The sequence below is a fragment of the Pagrus pagrus genome (genome assembly GCF_965226575.1).
Source record: "Pagrus pagrus genome assembly, chromosome: 19".
Taxonomy (NCBI): Eukaryota; Metazoa; Chordata; class Actinopteri; order Spariformes; family Sparidae; genus Pagrus; species Pagrus pagrus.
In genome coordinates, this window is record NC_140203.1 from 24,009,041 (window position 1) to 24,029,118 (window position 20,078).

The window sequence follows — 20,078 nt, forward strand, 5'->3', positions numbered from 1 at the left end:
GTCATTGGTTCATCATTAATCAATTACTGGGAGAGGAAAAATAAGTGGAGGCAACAAAACTCCTCTCCTGTTTCCCTCTTTCTTTCCTCCTCTCATTTCCCGTTTACACCCCTCATTACTGCTCTGCTTTTGTTGCCTCTCATCTCTTCCTTTCTTCTCTTCTGTCATAAGAGGTAAATACATCCTTTACATAGATGGACAGAACAATTCTAAGATGGATTGGAGGACCAACTGGACACCCTGAAGGTGAGTTGGATCCATGAACAAAATGATGTCAGTTTTATGATTCATGGAAAGACAGTTAAAGACAGGAAAATGGACAAAATGATGGAGAAATAAATGGAATAATACAGTAGATGATAAGATCAGTGATTGATGGACGGAAGTATGATGAAGCAAAGGAGAGAGATGAATGTATGAAAGATTGAAGGAAAAATGTATAAACAGATGGAAAGGCTGGTGAATAGAGTTGAAGAATGTAAGGATAGAGTGCAGGAATGAAGGCCGGAAGGTAGGGAGTATGAAAGTTGGATGGATGGATATATTGGATTGGTGAGCGGATGGATGTATGTATGGTGGAAATGAAGGATGGAGATAATGTGAAGATGGTGTGTAGGAGGATGGATGGATAAATGGAAACATGGATGAATGGATGGATTAAAAAGCATGAATACATAAAAGAATGGAGGTACAAATGGATGGATAAACAGATGGAAAGGTTGCAGAATATAGTGAAAGGATGTGATGATGGGTGGATATATTGGATGGGTGGATGGATGGATGGATGGATGGATGGATGGATGGATGGAAATGATTATGACTGGGTGGATGACAATGAATGGATGGATGGATGAATGAATAAAACTGTAAAGCAGGCCAAAGCTTGAATTTGGCGACAAACAGATACAAATCAGCTTGAGCTTTTCCATCCTGTTGCGGTCAAACAACAGAGCTGCTCAGATAAGTGGTGTCTTTACTGTACCTGGCATTTTCCAGTACGAACATCGTAGAGGGCCACTGAACCCTGCCGAGCTCCAACAGCAATGCGGTGACTTCGGTCACAGTAACCAACCATGTAGAACCTGAACAAGTGGACAACAAACACATGTTAAACACATTAACACTCACAAAGGCACCATCTAGCAGTTAAGCAAAGAAAGAAGGAAGATTTCAAGAGACAAAGAATTAACAGTTGGGTAACAGACGATAGCACACACACCTTTCTGGGGTCAGAATTGGGAGGGATGTTTCCAACATTCACACCCATGTTCCCCAGTAAGTGGCTAGGTGTATGGAGGTAAGAAAGTAGGCAGGGTTTGAGTGTGTCTCTCTCAAGCTCTCTCTTTTCATTCTTTGTACAATTTATGCAACTTTGTAAAAGTGCAACATTGTGAGAGCTTTCCAGAGGAGATGGACTGAAAGTATGCGCTGTCCATATCGATGATGGTTGACTTTTCACACCACCTTCGATTGTGGCCATTAGGAACAGGTATGAACATATCTGCCGACGAATGGTACAACCTGGTTCTTTTGGAGTATTACGAGCCCATCACGACAACAGGTCAGATACTTCACTTGACATCAGCATGCCTACAATTGCTGAACACTTCATATGAATTTCACAAAGTTCGCCATGCAAGAAATGTCCTGTCAGCAGAATGGAAGCATTGTCCCATTTGTCATTCAGACATGAAACCAAATGTGGGTCCCAACACGAAATATCCATTCTAACACCCAAAATCACTGTTAGCTCCACAGCCAGACTACGAGCATTCCCCCTGAGCCTCTGACATGTCTGTTGCTGAAGTGTCTTTCTGACAGCCAGCATGGGATGCCACAACAGATGGCTCAGGGGGTCAGGGCTTCACTTGTAGCTCTGATTTGGCAAAGGCCTACCTTTGAGTTAGTTCAATCAAACACTGGCATGCCAAATTGGGTATGCTCAAGTGATCATTTTAATGGGCAAAGAATAAGAGCAGGCCACAAAGCAGGAGGCCTCAATTCACATACCCACAAAGTCCTGTCGGTGACTCTTTACCACAAGGCTTGCTTTTTGGCTGCTCTCCCCCCTCCTACTGGTGCTCACCATGTAAAGAGTGATCTCTAGTGGGAAAAGAAAGGGGTCTGCCTTTTGCTGAGGGCTTTTTCTGACAGCCAGTCGGAGTGTCAAAGCAGAAGCTTCCCTTGTGGCTCTGGTTTGGGCAAAGGGTTAGCTTGGATTTAGCTTCAGTCAAACACTGGCATGACATGTTTCTTGACAATATCACAATGGTTTTGTTAAATCCATGAGACCTGCCCATCATGAAAGTTTGAGGCACCAAGGACTATATGCTACATTTGTTTTTGAAACTCAACACGATCCACAACTGACATTGAGCGCCACATTGTTCATAAGGAATAACACCACATATGACTGTGTTGTTGTTGCTACTTTTTTCACATTCGAACGTATACATGTCTGCACACACCAACTGTTAGGTCAACGCCAAGAACAGACAGAAAAGACATCAATTTATTCACTCACTCAAAGTCACACACACACACACACACACACACACACACACACACACACACACACACACACACACACACACACACACACACACACACACACACACACACACACACACAGATTGTGCTGGCTCAGCCACATAGGAGGCTGATACCTGTATCTGTGAGATGACCTCTGACCTGTGACGTTGGCAGCCGGAGGTCAACTTTCCATAACTCCTCCCCAATACAACCCCGACTGACCTTATTATGGAAATGTAGGGGGCTTGTTAACACACCCATACACACACACACTTACTTGCAAATAGCTGGGAAACACTCCTGCAGTCCTTTCTTCTTAACCAGAGAACCTTCGATACAGTACATGATGATATCCATCACCTGAGGAAGAGGAGGAGGAGAGGGAGTATGTGACATGTGGGAGAGGGGAGGAGGAGAGGAGATAAGGACAGGTAGGAGGTGACAATGATTTACATAATGCTTTTTTCAAATTTTGTATTGTAGTTATGGAAAAGTCAACATTTTGAGATATTGATAACTAAAAGCCAAATATGCCAGTGGGTCGTCATTACTAGGATTGTGGAGACTTCCATCTTCATAATTGGTAATATATCTGATATGTAATAACGTTTACCTCGACCAGCAGATCCACAACATCTCCAGGCATCTTCTCGATCAGGATGTCAATCACTCGCAGGATCTCAGTCTTGGCTCTGGCCAGAGTGGTGGTGTGAACGTTCTGCTGCGACTGAGAGTTGGCCTGAGCTGCATTGTACCGATGAACCTGGAAAACAAAAATACATATCTGTCATGACTGCAGGAACAGTGTATAAAAGTCACAACACTAAGAGAAACTTTGAGACCATTGAATCAGTAATTTAGGTCCTCAACATTTAGTTCCTCATGTGTAAAAAGTCAATAAAAACAGAATGTAATCATTTGCAAACAAACTGTGTTTACTGACAAGTTTTACAGAGTCCGAAGCAGATGTAGTAATACCCTTTTTACGATCGTGTTTGACAAAGTGCATCTGACCTTATCCTTGACTGAGCCTTTCGAGGACGTCCCTTTCATACTCAATCATGATACTTTTAGCTGTTATCAATGAACCCGTTTACCTGTGGAATGTTCCAAACAGGTGTTTTTGGAGCATTCTACAACTTTCCCAGTCTTTTGTTGCCCCTGTCCAAAAAAAACTAACTTTGGAAGATCCCACTCGAGTTCATCAAAAACTCAACTTCAAAGGTAAGTTACAGAAATACATAACACGTAAATCACACTGAGGCTGATGACCTTTCGAAGCTGCTGTTTAGATGTTTGGAGATGAGTGAACATTTGAGTCTCACCTCTCTAGCGATGGTGGTGATGAAGGCCGGTGGGCGGGCAGTAGCAATGAGAGAGAGGGCGTGACGGGCTGAGCGAGCAGAATCTGCAGGTGGGTTGAGGGGCAAACCCATGGTGACACTGTAGAAGAAAGACAGAGTGGTAGAGCTGTAATTCATTCATTCATTACATTTGTAATCCAAAACAGAAACATAAGATTGTTTATGGATGCGTTATTTAGAAAGTATCATCTGCTTGTCTGAACTGTCAAATGTACATTTCACTCCTCGTGCAACCTCATTGGCTGTTGGACTGGTTCAAGTATGATTTGCTGCACACTTTTTTATAACGTGATTTATAATCTTTGGTTTGTGGAAGATATCAAAGTCAATCCAACTCAAACGGCTGAGGATGAAGTAAGGTAAAGAATCAATACTAAAGTCAAAGCTCAAACCAGTAGTCTGCGCCTCTGGTGAATGGTGTGTTCGTTGGGGACTATTTTCAGTGGCGGATTTATCCACATTTAGTTACAGTGACAATGTCTGTTGGGGCAAGGAAAAAATTCCCAGGAGGAACCAGCGTTCAATCACCGTTATCAAAACTCTGACACCAATGAAATATGTACAAAACATAACGTTTTTTTATTTCAAATGTTGACATTAATAGACTTTTCCAAAAAATGAATTCATAAATGTATTAATTAATAAAAAAATGTAAAACTAGAACAATTAAAATCCAAATTAATAACTAAACAACTTCACATTGTAAATAACCCATATTAGTGCAGTGATCATCAACACAAAAAGCATCGAATGTGAGGCAGCAGCGGTGCACTGTAAAGTGCCTTATTGGGAGATTTTAGAGGGTTTGTGGTTGTCAGTGAAAAATGTGTCAAAACGTGTGGCCATTGGGGGCTCCGATCCCAAGATTTTTGGGTGGTGGCCCAAACATTAGCCTGGTTTCACTCAGCAACTCTGTTTGGTGGCCTAGTGAGTATTTGGGGCAGCAGGATGGTGCATGTGGGTTTGAGTCAAAATAAACTTCAGTGTGTGTGTTCAAGGTGATGGAGGAGCATGTCACCCAGTGCAACAGTGTGACTCAATGATGTGTTTTTTATAGTTCTGGACAACAATGGAGCTCTGTGGCACAGACGAAGAGGATATATTAGACTTTGATACACACATTACACTTGTTAGTAAGAAACGTTCAGTGTTGGTTTGGGTCTGCACATTAGATTTGTTGACAGTAAGAAAAAATACAGTACACAAGACATATCCTGTAAAGAGAGCTTGTATAATGATCGAGACGGGGAGAGACATTTGAATAGAAAATTTAATGCAGAGAGGAAGAAAAGGAGATAAAACAGAGGAGAGTGGCAGAGAGATCGAGCCTCACTAATATATGGAGTGAAGAGATTAGCGGGCAGCTTATAATGTCAAGGCCGAGTCAATGGGAGCCATTCACCAGACGACGGCATAATGGACTCCCACAATGCAACAGGAATTAGACACACACACCCTAACAGCTGGCCACACACCCCTCTGAGTGTGCGTGTGTGTGAGTGAGAGAGAGAAGAGAGAGAGAGGGGGCGAGAGAGGCCACCTTGTTAAGAAATCACTCTGGGGAGAGAAATAGAGGCAGAAGGAGGGAGTGATGGGTGGACGGACGGCCACGCTGCACGATTCATCTCCTCTGATTACAGATCACAGCTACGGAACCTGTAATTAATACTGGTAATATATTGGCAATATATCAGCAATATTGAAATGTTTAATTTCATTTAGAGGGGTGGCTGTAATTGGAAACAGTCACGATGTTGATATAAGGCAGCAGGAGCACAGGGAGCTAATTGTAGTGAGAACCACTGAGGTTAATAACCAACACTTAAAACATGTAATGAAATAATCTGGATTATTATTACTATCAAAGGAGAACACACACACACACACACACACACACACACACACACGCAAACACACAAGGTCATCAGATAAAACTGTATGTGGCCCCTTTATTAGGTACACCATGCAATCTATTCAATACCACAGCCCTGCTATAAATTCTACATTCTATTATTATTAAGGTCATAGTTAAAGGTGATGTAGTACTGGACTACATTATATTGATAGGCGTCTCCAGTTTTTTGTCCATGAGGGGGACAGAATATCAGAAACACCTCTGAATATTTCTAGTTTGCGTTTTAGGGCACTTTTAGGGTCTTAGGGTGCATCACAGGACTGTTATTATAAATGTAAATCAACATTATGTCTGCTACTCAGATGTAATATGTCCCAGTATTCAGTAAGATCAAAGATGGACAGAGCAATGTTAGCAGCTACTGTCAGGATGCTTTAACAAGCAGAGGATCAGGCTGCTGAGCTGGGGAGGCAACTGCAAGAGCCAGGCGGAGGAGGAGTAGAAGTTGTCTGGCCCTTTATGTTATCTTATCAAGTTTACCTAAAGTAGTGTTAACTTCAATAATGAAAATAGACAGAATGACAATAATGGAAAAAAAAGAATTAATGCGATACAGTCTACAGAAATGTTGCTGCAGTGGTCTGTGACAGGGAGAGGTCTGTAAGCCGACCAGCAAGGCTTACAGCCAGCACTAGCTAACATCATTAACATTAGGGCAGTACAGTATGTTGGGCGCATCCTGTAAAAATCTTTATACTATTATATACAAATTAAACTATTGGCTCACAATTCTTACACACATATAAAGAAAACAATCTTCTTAATTCAAAATGATTAATTCACAATCATAAAAATGTTTTTAAGGAAAAGAGGTTCTTTAATTCTGCAACTTTCTACAAGCTCTGTAGAAGTATTGTTTTTAAAAAATTATGTGTCTACATAAAAATGTTTGACATTTAAGTCAAATTCACATTCTTTATTGACAAGAATTAATCAAATAAAGTATGTGCTGAAAACATAATTTCAATACTATCAGTTTGATTTGAAGTGTCCTTACTAAGTGTTAAGGGCATACATTATATGTATTCGGCAGAACTGATTTTGGCTGTCACGTCATCCTTCATTAGCAAACAGCTGTTTAATCACACATCACGCCGTTAAAGAGCAACATTATCATTCACAAGGAACTGTGTTTCTGACCACCTCTTTTAGCTCTAGTTTTGTTCTCCACCGACTCCTGAGGGAAATATCTAGCTCTTTAGCTGCTGAATGCTTCACTATATTAACCAGTCTGTAATTGTGTCTCTTTGCCGTTTGCCGGTGAGCAGGCAGTGTACAGTAGGGTTGTCTTCTCTGAATACAGCTGCCTGCTGCGACCAGAAACCACACTAGGAGAGTGGTGTGATTGCAGCAATACACATTTACATTGTTAAAAAATTGATCAAAGAAACTATAAGTTGAAAACTAATAACTAGTTGTTTCTCTGAAAAAAAGGTAACTAAAACTTTATTAAACTAAATACAGTGAACTGGATTATGAAATAAATCAACTATGACAAATTTACATCATGTGAAGCTGACGTGAAACATACACACATACCATACACACATACACACAGTGTTCAGTGTGTGTGAACCTGGCAACATGACTGCATTCACAGCCAACATCACGCTGACATTATTCAGTCAATACTGAGACACACACACACGTGTACACACACACATGCACGCACGCATGCACACACACACATACATACATACACACACACACACACACACACACACACACACACACACACAGTGAAGATTGGAAGTATTGATTTTCGTGTGTGAGGTAGGGGTGAATAACCTCAGTCACATGATGAGAGTCACTGCTGCAAGGAACCAAGACTGTGTGTATATGACTGACTGACTGACTGACTGACTGACTTACTGACTGGTTTACTCCATGAGCTGCAGACGGGGAAACTGGATGGTTTACTGACTGACAGGCTTACAGGCTGATTTATTGCCTGACTGGTTAACGGACTAATTTCAGAAACAGCTTACTGACTTGGTGAGCTCATTTATACTCCTCTCAGACAGCAGACACAGATACAATGTGGGTCGACTCTACCAAATCATTTGAGGCTATTGTCACCCCTCAAGCAGAGACTCCAGTCTGCAGTGTAGTTCTGTACATGTCACGAATAAACCTGAAAACTATACTCAGTTACATCCAATAGTCCGGATAAACTTAATCTCTTCTCCTGTTCATATACACATCCCTACATCGTTGAGTCGGTAAAAATTACTTCATTCATTAATCCATTCCAGACAGAAACGCCAAAGCCGGGCAGCATTTCACCTGCATCAATCCCTGGTCAGGAGGAGGGTTGTTGTCAGACCCCTGACACGAGTTAGATCAACATCACTGTGTCAGTTGGTGTGTCACAATGATGATTATTTTTCCAGTTCGTCCTTGCAGGAGTTGTGATTGCTCTTCGGGACAGAATTGAGCGCTGTGAAGAAATCTAAACCGAGCACACAGCAAGGTCGCTGTTAAAGTCTGCATGTCGCTGCTACAAAGTATGTGTGCTTTCTGCTGGATTTCTCGCCTTCTCCTCTTTATAAATACCAGGGGTGGAAGTAACTAATTACAGGTAGTCAAATTACTGTAATTCAGTCATTTTTTGGGGGTACTTGTACATCAGTATTTTTTTGAAGTATGTCATTTTACTCACTTTCAGTGATTCATACTTGAGTACAGATTTTCAGTACACCATGAATAAACACATGACATTGACTGCCAGTGTTTTTTTGAGAAAGGTGGAAGAGGGAGTGATCTGGTAAGGGGAACCCAGAAGGTCTCGTAGTAGTTCTTGAAGTCTTCTTCCTGAAAAATACTGTTCAAAACCCCTTCTGATAAAGCATGAATCTCACCTTTGTGTCATTTGCCAAAGTCTGTTTTTAAAACTAATTGACTCGGTCACTTACTGAATGATGGACTGACCTTTTTATTTAGTGATTTCATAAGAATGTTTAATGGATGACTGTTTTTTTCAGTATCGAGATTAAACAACTAGTTTATGGACTGAGAGACAGCTCACAGACCTCCTGCATTTCTTTCTTTATTGATTGATATTTATGAGTTTCTGACATTTGTTGTTATTAAATAAAACCTTTCAGTGTCTAATAACAACCATAAAGTGCATTTAATGACAGGTCTGAGACCCAAACACACACACGGCTCAAAACAGACAACACTAGTTTATTTCTGAGAAGTGACCTGTAGTTTTCTTATTATGTTTATCTGTGTTGAAACATCCTGTTGAGTTCTTGCGTCAACATCCATGGTGACAACAACATGTACTTATCTCCATATGACACAAAAACACAGAGATTACAGAAACATTGATTTACCTCTGCATGACAAATGCAATCTTTCAAAAACACACTGTGACAAAAAACATGATGTAAAAAGATGTAGTTATCCCTGCATGTCAAATAAATACTGTATTCTCTATCTCACATAAACATATTAAAAGATGCATTTATCTCTGCGGTGGCGACTACAGACGCATCACACATTTTGATCAGATGAGAACAGAGAGGGAAACATTGACAGGTCAGCAAGAGGCCTTTAAATTCCAGTTCACTGTAATTGATGAAAGTTTTGAAAGTTTCAGAGGCCTTTATCTGCAGTTTTCTTATTTTCATGTTTACATTTTTCAATTTCCACTGAAAATGGACATAAAGTATGTTTTAACCGTAATCTTCATTAATCTAATATTTGCAAAAAGAAAAATATTCAATCAAACTTAGTAGTAATAGTAATTAGGAGTGAGTGAGAAGAGTCAAAGAAACTATTTAACATTTTTCTGAGAATGAGATGAGAGGACCAGTCAGAAAATGTCATGTATGTCAGGACATGGTTACCCTAGCTTAGCATAGAGACTGGAAGCAGGGGAAAACAGCTAGCCTTGCTCTGTCCAAAGTAGAGTTGTTCAGATCCCGATACCCGTATTGGAAATGCAGCCGAACTCACGAGATCCCTGAGTAAGTTTTAAGTGAATAATTTATTCCTAGATTTATTTAAGTTGCTGTTGCACTACAATTGGAATCTGTTCTACTGAAAAAGTGGCTGCACTTTAACAGTTTTTAAAGGAATTGTTAGTTATTCCTAGATTTCCTCGTTAGTTCTTTTTCTGTTATGACTGATGTGTCAGAGAAGATAATAATATTATCAATAGATAATAAAATAATGTTGTGTGGCAATCATTCTCTGCCATGTTTTACCTGAGCCAGGCCAACAACAATGACAGCAATCATATCACATCCATACAGGGCCAGTAGGATATACAGCTGTTAAAAGAAAATCTTCTTCTTCTTTTTTTTTTTTGAAGACGCACTGGTATCGGATCGGTACTTGGTATCGGAATCGGTATCAGGAAGGATCGGAACATCTCTAGTCCAAATGAAAAACCACCAGCCAACACCTTCTAAACTGACTAATTTACACATTGCATCTTGTTTGTTTAATGCAGAAATGTAATGACAAGATGTTTTGACATGCTGGGAGTATTTCTTGACAAGCAGTACTTCATCAACCTGCTCAGTACCTCTATGCAGCGTTCAAGGCTATAGTGCGAGTTGCAAAACCGGCAACTACCCCAGGGCCATGATCCTAGGAGGCCTAACGGCTCCAGGTTCATTGTGTATTCATTCGAGATTACCTAACATTGAGGTTTTTTAGAGGGGCCCGGTGTCAAAATGTAATTTTTATACATAAAAGTCTAATTTGTATATAATCACACTAAACATGCCAGTCTGCCACTACATTCACATCACGAGGTACTTCTTGACAACCCTGTGTTGCAGGTGAAAGACACACACACAAACACATGGTGCAGGTTGGAAAAGGTACAATTTCTATTTTTCCAGCTTGTGTTCCTGAAAGTGTAAAATGTGTAAGTCATCAACACCAGGAGCTTTTTTCAAATCCCTGCCTATTGAAAGGGGATTATCACACACACACACAGCTCTGCAAGGAGTGTATTGACGACTGGTTGGGTGTATAATGGACAAAGAGCCTCACTGAAAGTCAGCTGCATGGAAATAGAAGGGTGTGTGTGTATGTGTGTGTGCGTGTGTGTGTGTGCGTGTGTGTGTGTGTGTGTGTGTGTGTGTGTGTGTGTGTGTGTGTGTGTCTGTCTGCCTGAAGAAAGAGCAGGAGAAGCTGAACTTGTTGTGTCTTAGTTAGAAATAGTTAAAACATTTATAGTGACTGTGTCATCACTGTACAGCTCCAGTGCTGTTTTCTTTATCCTTTTTTTTTCATCTAGTCTTTATAAATACACTGCTGATCAGATTAACAGTGTGTTTTGGAAGAGGGCAGAAAACGAAGTGACGGACCAAAGAGCCAATCTTCAACAAGAAGCTGTGCAGAGATGGTATGGTTGCAGGAGGTTTTCAGGAGGGATGCTCACTTGTTTGTGGAGCGCAAGAAACATGCAATGGGCTTTGGATGTGCTCAAAATGAATGCAAAGAAATCGTCATATTATCAGAATCACAATATGGCCATGTGCAATATCGAAATCATAGAAGCTGCAGTGTTTTATAAAGGTAAAATATGTGACAAAACAGCAATATAGTGAAGTACCGTTCAAAGCCCAATGAATGTCACATCATCATGATTTTAATAGGTTTGAAAAAAATTTAAACTGTGATGCAAAAATTCTCACTAATCGTGAATCATAATAATAAAAATAAACATAATAATAATCACTGTAATATCTGTGATAATTGCATGATTATGTTTTAACCATATCATGCAGCCCTAATGCAAAGCACATGTGCGCATAGTTTACTTAAATACACTGTAATTCTGCTGCTAGTGGTCTCTCAACACAAACATAAACAGGAGAAGAGGTGACGTGGGATCGTAGGGGTTTTCAACCACCATTGCTGATGAAAATCTATCTGACGTGACATGGACAAGGTAACGTTTTGAACTTTTATTCGTGTTACGTTGACTCATGTTCGCCGACTTCCTTCCTCACTCTGACTCTCTCGTGGGGGTTATAGCGACAGGCTATCAAATGAAACACACCATTACCTTGAGTAAAGTGAAGTACAGATTGCTCTGAGTTTGAACAGTGTTTGAAACCATCTAGCCATGTTCATGTTCTCTTCACTTTCTATTCTACTAAAAATGTATTCCACTAAAATTGAATTGTGTTGTTTTCTCTTCTACATACACACACACACACACACACACACACACACACACACACACACACACACAGTAGCAGCAGACATATCTATACTCATTTAACTAGACTGACCCAGCTCCAGTTTCAGCCTTAATAGGATCAACTCATGTTGGCCAGTTGGATTTCAGCAGGGAGGAAGACACACACACACACACGCACACACACAGTGCTTTGTACCATACATGAGAAGATGCCACTGAATTACCTTCTCTGTACGACCTCTGACCTTCACTAATACAAAATGCTGCATTCACTTAACCACAACCACCACTACAACTGTATGAAGGAACCTCTGACCTCCTCTCTGCTGGTGGTCATGTTGATGGTGTAAAGGAAGTAAAGCGGACTCTGCTGCTGTCAACGTCTGTGGTCAACACCAACTTGAGACCGAGCCATCTCAGAGAGTGGGACTTTGTTAGCAGTAACAGTTACAGAGACTGACACGAGTCACGAGATCAGATAAACACATCAGAAGATCCCAGGATGTCACCAGATGATGAAAGGGATAAGAAGCAAAAATAAATACTTCTGTTATGTTTATTTTAATGGACACTAAGTAATTTTTGCATTCTCGTGTGAAATACTGAATAATTTATCTCTTTAGGCCTCAGAAAAAGCCCTCAAAAGCACCTGTCTGAGGCGGAAGAATCTGTGTGACTTCACACAAGTCACAAGTAGAATCTTTATTTTATTTTATTTAAAGCTGCCACAGACCAGAAAGGTTGGAAACCATTGCACTATATAAACTCGTATCTCATTAGAGGGAAGGTGATCCCTTCATTAAAATCTAAACGGTTCATCCTCTGAAGAGCAGGAAGACAATCACACAACTAGTGTTCTGGATGGACATTTTTAAGCACCACTCTAGCAGCGGTGTGGCAGGATCATGATGTCACATGAACACAGTCAAACACACATGCACACAGACAGAGGACTCACATGTCAGAGCAACACAGACATCGTTACATCATCATAATGTCCTGCAATCAGATTACAAACTGGTTTCCATAACTCAGTGTGTTAGCCCTATAATGCCTGAGGGTTTCTGTATGTGTGTGAGTGCAATATTTGTATAAGCAGATATCTTTCTGCATCACTTGAATCTCTAAGTCAGCTTTGTTTTTATGTATCCAGAGCTGTATTCTGGGGCAACTCAAGGCTTTTAGGTCTCTGCATGCCAACTGTTAGAAAGACAGACCAGTTTAAGGGCCCAGAAACAGCAAACCGACATCAAAGAACTAGCAGCTAAGAACGTCTTCTGTGTCTCGGCCAAAAACCTGCACTTGAACCCACTGCAAAGACTGAAGCGGACAGCCGATTAGCTTCTAAGTTCTGCGCCTAGATGAGAGGTAATAACTCTCCATACCAGCAGGTAGCTTCCATGCAGACATGCAAACTGTTGTTGTGTAATATAAAGCAGTGTATTGTTACACCACTTTCAATAATACTGCCGTGAAATCTTAAATACTACATCAAACTCCAAGGGCTTCCCCTTTACTTATTCTTTTTCACTTCTTGTTCACTGATTTGCTTAGCTGAACAGCCAATCAGAGTGATTTCTCTAACCAACAGGCTACACTGCCGATCCTACTTGTTCAGGGCCACAGTTGCTTATTGACAGCCCCGACATGGTGACTCAGGGTCCAACATTTACCTTTCTATTACAGACCTGAGTCTTGTTCAGGCATCTTGTCAAAGTCATTCTAAAGTCAAGTCTCAAGTAATTTTAGATCTAGATTGCTTGAACTATTGTTTCAGTGGCATTTAATGACCTTATTTCAACCTATAGCAGGTCACACAGGATCTCTTGGATGTACACTAGAAGCAAAATTTAAAACTCATTCTTGTCAACAACATGTTTGTTTCTACCTACAACATTCTGATTTCTAACATCCGACAAAACGCATGGTCAGATGCCAGTGAAAGCTTATGCAGGGCAAGTTGTTTGGCAAACAACTGGCCAAAATTATGTAAAAAAAGAGTTATTTTAATTTTTTGAGTCAGTGAAGATATACAAAGGGCCGATAAAATGCTGATCTACTGGCCAAGTGGGCCAGTGGGGAAAACATGTTTACGCTGAACCCTGCATATGTATTTCCATAGGTGCTCCTATTGGTTTTCTTTATATATTCAGGAAAGGAGTTTATTTAAAAATGATCTGTTTTAAGAAACAGATCACGTTTGTCATGTATCAATAACAGCAACATCTGACTTTGTGTGTGTTCGTGCCAGTGGACTCACTTGGCAAGCTGCTTTTCGGCGTCGGCGCAGAGCTCCAGCAATCCCATGAGCACTGCTGACACGTCCATATATGGCTCCCAGACGGTGAAGCCTCGGCCAATCAGATCAATGGCGGTGCGGCGGATGGTGCTGTGGGGAGGCAGCTTAGGGCTGGGGGGCTGCAGCAGCAGGAAGGTCAACGCCTTACCTGCAAAGAGTGGAAACAGTAGAATCAGAGTGAAGTAGAATAGTGTCTGGGGGGAGGGGCTGTCTGAAAACAGCAGAAGTTCGATGTTACTCCGTGGAAGTCGAACCTTGAACAATGCAACAGCATTATGTGACTAATTCAGCACTAATTTCACTATTTCTTTCTTTCCTTTCTTTTTGTTTCAGGGATGAATAAAAAGAGAATTATGATGTAAATGTACCACAGGTAGCTAAACAGCTCATTTGCATTCTCAAGGCTTTTAAACACATTATGATTAAAGCCCCATGACCACATCAGGACTATGTTACTTCAATGTGCAAGTGACGAGTCAGAGCCACGCCCACCACAGCCACAACATGGACGCTATTTGAAACAAAGCAATGTCCATAAAGATATCTCTCACACACACGCACGCACACATGCACGCACAAACGCACACACACTGAGAGGATAAAGACAGCGGGCAGGAAGGAGGTCACTTCATAGCTGACCTGACATTTGAGCCAGTCTCTGTGGGGACAGACTGACCATTAAGACTCTAGAAAATATCCCCATCCCTCAATAACACCCCTCCCCCAAACACATACACACACATGCACCCCCCCTCCCCCCAGGTTTCTGTCTGTCTCTCTCTGCCCGTCTCACCCGCTGGAGCCTGAGGTCCAGAGCTTTTAGCAGATTCTTTGCAAAGTGCTTCAAAAAGATAAAGTCTGAGGAAAATCAAGACAGCGAGAGGCAGATTAAACATCTGGTATCTGGTTTTGGAAAGGCTGACAGAAAATCATATGCATGTCTTGCTGCTATGGCTCTTTTAATTTCCTTTTAAATTCAGCTACCATACATTCTCTGGTTTGTTAACCTATTCATGTGTCGTATTACTGTAGCAGATAGTTCTCTCTACATTAGCATCAGGGAGCTCTTTTCTTCTTCTACCGTTTGAGTCCACTCACAGATCAATACAGTTCATTGTATTTTCACTTGAAACGTAAATGCTGAACAATCGTAATATGAAGAAACATATAATATAAAACAGATCATTTACTTTAAGTATTTATAATCCTATGGTGGCTTCAAAGGTCCTCCTGTCTCCAGACACACACAGCTAATCTCATCATCTTGATCTCCTGGCATTTCATCATCAGCCCGCCTTAAATGGCAAACCTCCTTCTTTATTGGTTTATGTCTACACACACAGGAACGGGGCTATGAATGCTCTAGCTAGAGGCTAAACATGTTAGCATCCCTTAGTACTACTGTCATAATATATACAGGCAGCGACAGATAGAGCGCTAACTGTATTAGCATTGTTATGCTACATCGTTATGGGTGACGTTAAGTGTAAGAGATGGACATCTGCGCTAACGTTGTTAGCAGTTATTTTATGTCTGCTGGAGTCAAACATGCAGAGTAGGTGTGTTGTGACTGAATCAGTGATAGGACGGTGAACTTTGACCCTCAGCTGGTGATCAACAAACACCAGCAAGAGCTGAAATCAATCATGTTTTTGTTACATACATCAATATACATACAAACAGATTATAAATATCAGCAGTGATCCAGGGTTGAATGAACTTTAACCTCTTGTTAGTAATTATGACAAATCATCAAGAACACCAACAGAAATCAATGACACTCTGTTATATTATTCCTTTATGCTTTTCCCACCTAATTCTCTTCAAATGTGCACCAGTTTGATTCTTATTACTATCAAATACACCCTGGTTTTGTATTTTATTACTCCCCTTATTACTGTAGTAACTTCAACATTGACGGGCTGCATGTTTGGTGCAGCAGCAAAGTTTCTGCCAACCACAGACTTTTGATTCCCAGTGGTAGTAACTTTTTTTTTCTGGTGTGTAATGGCCGTTTCTTATTCGACTTTTCCATACACATGTGCTGGCTTGGTTTGACTCGGCATGTCAGCTCACCATGGCAGGGATTTGCATTTCCATTACAACAGAACTACCCACTTGTGTGTCTAATACCCCTTTTCCACTGGTCAAAAACCCCACTTAAACCCGCAAAGATCGGGCTTTTGTGTGCAATGGGAATGTGTTAACTCTGCATTTACACCCGGGTCAATTGACTCTGCAGTAGACCTGGGTTTTTATCACCTCGGCTCAGCTTTGATCTAAATGTAAGACCCTCGTGAAACATGGCGAATTATCACCATCCGGTGGTGGTGCATAAATAAGGAAGGAATTTGGGATGCAGTCTATTCGAGGACATTTTATTACTGGACACAGTGTTGGAGGTGCAGCCCCGTTCATTCCTATGAAAGCTGCTCAGTGGTGTTTAGAAGCCAGAAAAGCTTGACTTCCCATCTATGAAAATACCTGGATTGCTGACCGAGCTGGCTAACTTCTGGTTTAGCGCCCGGCTAACTTGAAAATAATTTAATTGTGCGGCTCTTCTGGACTTTCCAAATGTTATTGGACCGATGGTTCAAATTATGATAAAGAAATTAATCATTTCGCGGGGGTTTTATAGTTATATTATATTATAGTTTTATTATAGTTTTATATATGCCTTGCCTGCGGGAAGTGGGAATGAGGTCAATAGGTGAGTTTTAGCCGGTATAATTTGTAACAAGATACTTTCTGATGTATTTGTGCCCGTCTCTGATTGATGGCTGATACATTTTTAATCAGTTAAATTTGTAATGGCGATTAATCGATTAAATATTAATCAATAACATCCCTACATCAAATTAAAATCATTGTTCTGAAAACAATGTATGCAATTCTCATACCTAGTCCTCTAATCCTCACAGCAGTATATACATCCCATAAGTACAGTCCCCTCCAAAACTATTGGAACAGTGAGGCCAGTTCCTTAATTTTGGCTGTACACTGAAAACATTTGGGTTTGACATCGAAAGATGAAGGCCTTGCTGTTCCAACAGTTTTGGAGGGGACTGTATATGTCCTTTTGCTTTTATAAAGAATTCAAACAGTTTGTTATTCACATTTTTCCCCCTTGTAATAATAACTGATATTGTATTATATTTATTTTCTGAATTTTCAATTTTCAATTACTACTAAATTTTTTTTTTAAAAAGGTACTCACTGTGAATAGGGGAAATAATAAAAAATAGTCATTTTTAAAATGTTAACAACTTCAGTAGGAGCCTATGGGCTTAGGGCTGAGAGCCACAGATGGGGTAAGAAAGCGTTGAGAAACGGACTGACACGTTGTTTTGGTATTTTTAGCTGACAATAAGAACAACATAGAACAACACCATCGTTATGCTTATAACCAATAAAAACAAATGTGTTCCCTGATCTAAATATTAAAAAAAACAAAATAAAGACACTGTAAGCTCTGCCTGTGGTGTATAGAATATGCTGAAAGCCATTTGCAAACTTAACTGTTACCATTGTTTAAAATAAACTGATAATCAATAAGCAAACTGGGTAGGTGACTGTGTGGGAGGATGGAGGGGGGGCAGCATGATTTAGGGGTCATAGGACAAAAGGTCAGCAGTCAAATTCAAACCCCTGACATTGTTAATATGTGTGCACATGCTCTTCACTGTGAACCAGTGGACCTCCCCAACACAGAACAGGCCTCAGAGGTCATGAGGTCAAAGTTCAATGCTGTGGGCACTGACAGTGACTGTGGGTGGGCAGGTGTGTGTGATGTGTGTGTGTGTATTATGAACCTGATAGAGGTTTAATCTGACTTTTTTTCCCCTGGACAATTAAAAGATAGCCGTTAACAGTCAGTGCTTTAATTGGCTGGATCGAGATTTAAGATTTACAGGCCCTCCCCTCTAGGTAGCAGGAAGTCAGAGAGGTCCAAACTCAGGTCCATTTCTCACCGCGGACATCTTTGTTTAAAGGCAGGCCCGTACCCAAATGAACCAATAGCTATTGACAAAGCTTCAGTTGGCCATAATGAGCTGTTAGTTAGAGCAGTAAACATGTCACATTAACACTGAGAGGGTGATTAGAGCAGAGGAGGGGATGCAGGATGCAGGAATAAAGGAAGGAGGGATGTAGGGAGTGTGAAATAGTGACAGATTGGTGACGTCTAAAGTTTACCAGGCCGAGTCGACCACTAACAGGCTTTCTACTTTCTTTCCTCCATTTGCCCTGCCTACCCCCCCTTTCTCTCTCTCTTCCCCTGTTTGAGCTTAAATGAGAGGTGAAGGTAAATCAATGTTGGGGACTTGGTTAGTGGATGAGAGCCAGATCAGACTGGCTGCAGAGAGAGGGAGAGAGAAGGAAAAAAAAAAAACGATTCAAAAAGGGGAAAGAATGAGAGCCAGATAGTGAGAGAGAGGGAGAGGTGCTGTGGCTATTGTAAATATCTACGTATATGATAAAAATAGAATTTGAAAATACTGGTGAAAGTGTTGGTCAACAACCTCTGCATACATGAAGAATATCTGTCCACCATTAACAAATGAGGCAAATAGCAAGCTGGCTAGTTCAGCTGGCTATGTATTGTCTAGCACAAATATGTTACTAGCTAACTAGCATGTTGGCAGTTAGATCGCCATATATAGTAGTTTGCCAACTAATCCTGCAAGCAGTCACTACTTCACCTCGCTTCCACCATCGGCTAAATTGGGAGGACATGCTAATGACTTCAATATGCCATTTTCCATTAGTCCTCGCGTAGTTTTAGTCAATGTTAAGTTGAAGATGTGGCTAGTACTAAACTGTTTACAAAGTTAATAATCATTAAAAAACTAATACTGATAATCAATGTCAGCCAAATATGTAGCTATGGTAGCCTAACTATTATTATGTTTAACAATCAGCTGATCATTAGTAAGCCTAAAAAAAATTTGCTAAGAAAATACTGATACCAACCCTAAAAAAAACTTGCATCATTAAACCTAAAAGAAGAAGTCAATATCACAACATTTTGCCAGCAAACATCAATGAATTGAGAAATTTCTTGAAAAATACCAAGTTTGGGAGAAAAAAATGTACCTAATTACTTATTGTTTAGCTTATTTATTTAGTTGGTAACGATAAGGTCATTGGTAACTTAAAAGTACATGTTGAGAAACATCTCAGCCATGTCGTCTGTCCCAGAATGACAGTAACCAAGTTTCTATCCAACACATCCAGACAGTTGGCAAAACAATATGCAAAGGAATTTGTGAACCCCTGGACTGTTGTTGTAATATTAGGATTTGTTTCATCAAGATAAACAGCAGGTGGTGCTAATTCTCCAGTCATGTGTTATTCAACCATTACAAAAGAAGAGGCCACAACATAATAATGTGATTAAAGAGCAGGGAGAGAAACTTCAAATGAATGGAAACAATGGAGATGGAAACAGGACATTTCTGTTTGTTTCCTGTATTAATTTGAAGAAGGTCACAATCTCCTCATCGCTCTACACAGATCTGATGTTTTTTTTCTCCAATGAAGCAGAAGCCTTGGTGGATGCTTAGCTCGCATACTTAATGAACCATGATGTAGTCACTAAGTTTATTTCTACTGACCTTAATGACATATTTTTACTTTTATTCCCCAGATTCTTTTATACACATATTGAAAATGTGCATAAAACCAGTTGGATTAAAATGCACTTTGTGATATCTTAAAGCCTTGAAAGTTAATAGAACTGCTGATGGAGTAGCCTTGACGTGTGTTTCACAGATTAAAAATAAAGAGATTGGT

The 20,078-nt window shown here is 40.4% G+C and overlaps 1 protein-coding gene across 3 annotated transcripts in view; it reads right to left on the minus strand.

The window, feature by feature from the left end:
- The window catches only part of wdr7 (WD repeat domain 7), a 121,977-nt gene that overhangs the window by 15,346 nt on the left and 86,553 nt on the right, over nt 1–20,078 (minus strand). For all 3 annotated transcript variants that reach the window (XM_084383740.1, XM_084383739.1, XM_084383741.1), the window contains 5 exons: nt 14,247–14,433; nt 3,858–3,975; nt 3,146–3,295; nt 2,810–2,892; nt 983–1,082 (listed from right to left, as the gene is read on the minus strand). In XM_084383740.1, the coding sequence (XP_084239866.1) occupies nt 983–1,082; nt 2,810–2,892; nt 3,146–3,295; nt 3,858–3,975; nt 14,247–14,433 (638 nt within the window). The remainder of the gene's footprint in view (nt 1–982; nt 1,083–2,809; nt 2,893–3,145; nt 3,296–3,857; nt 3,976–14,246; nt 14,434–20,078) is intronic.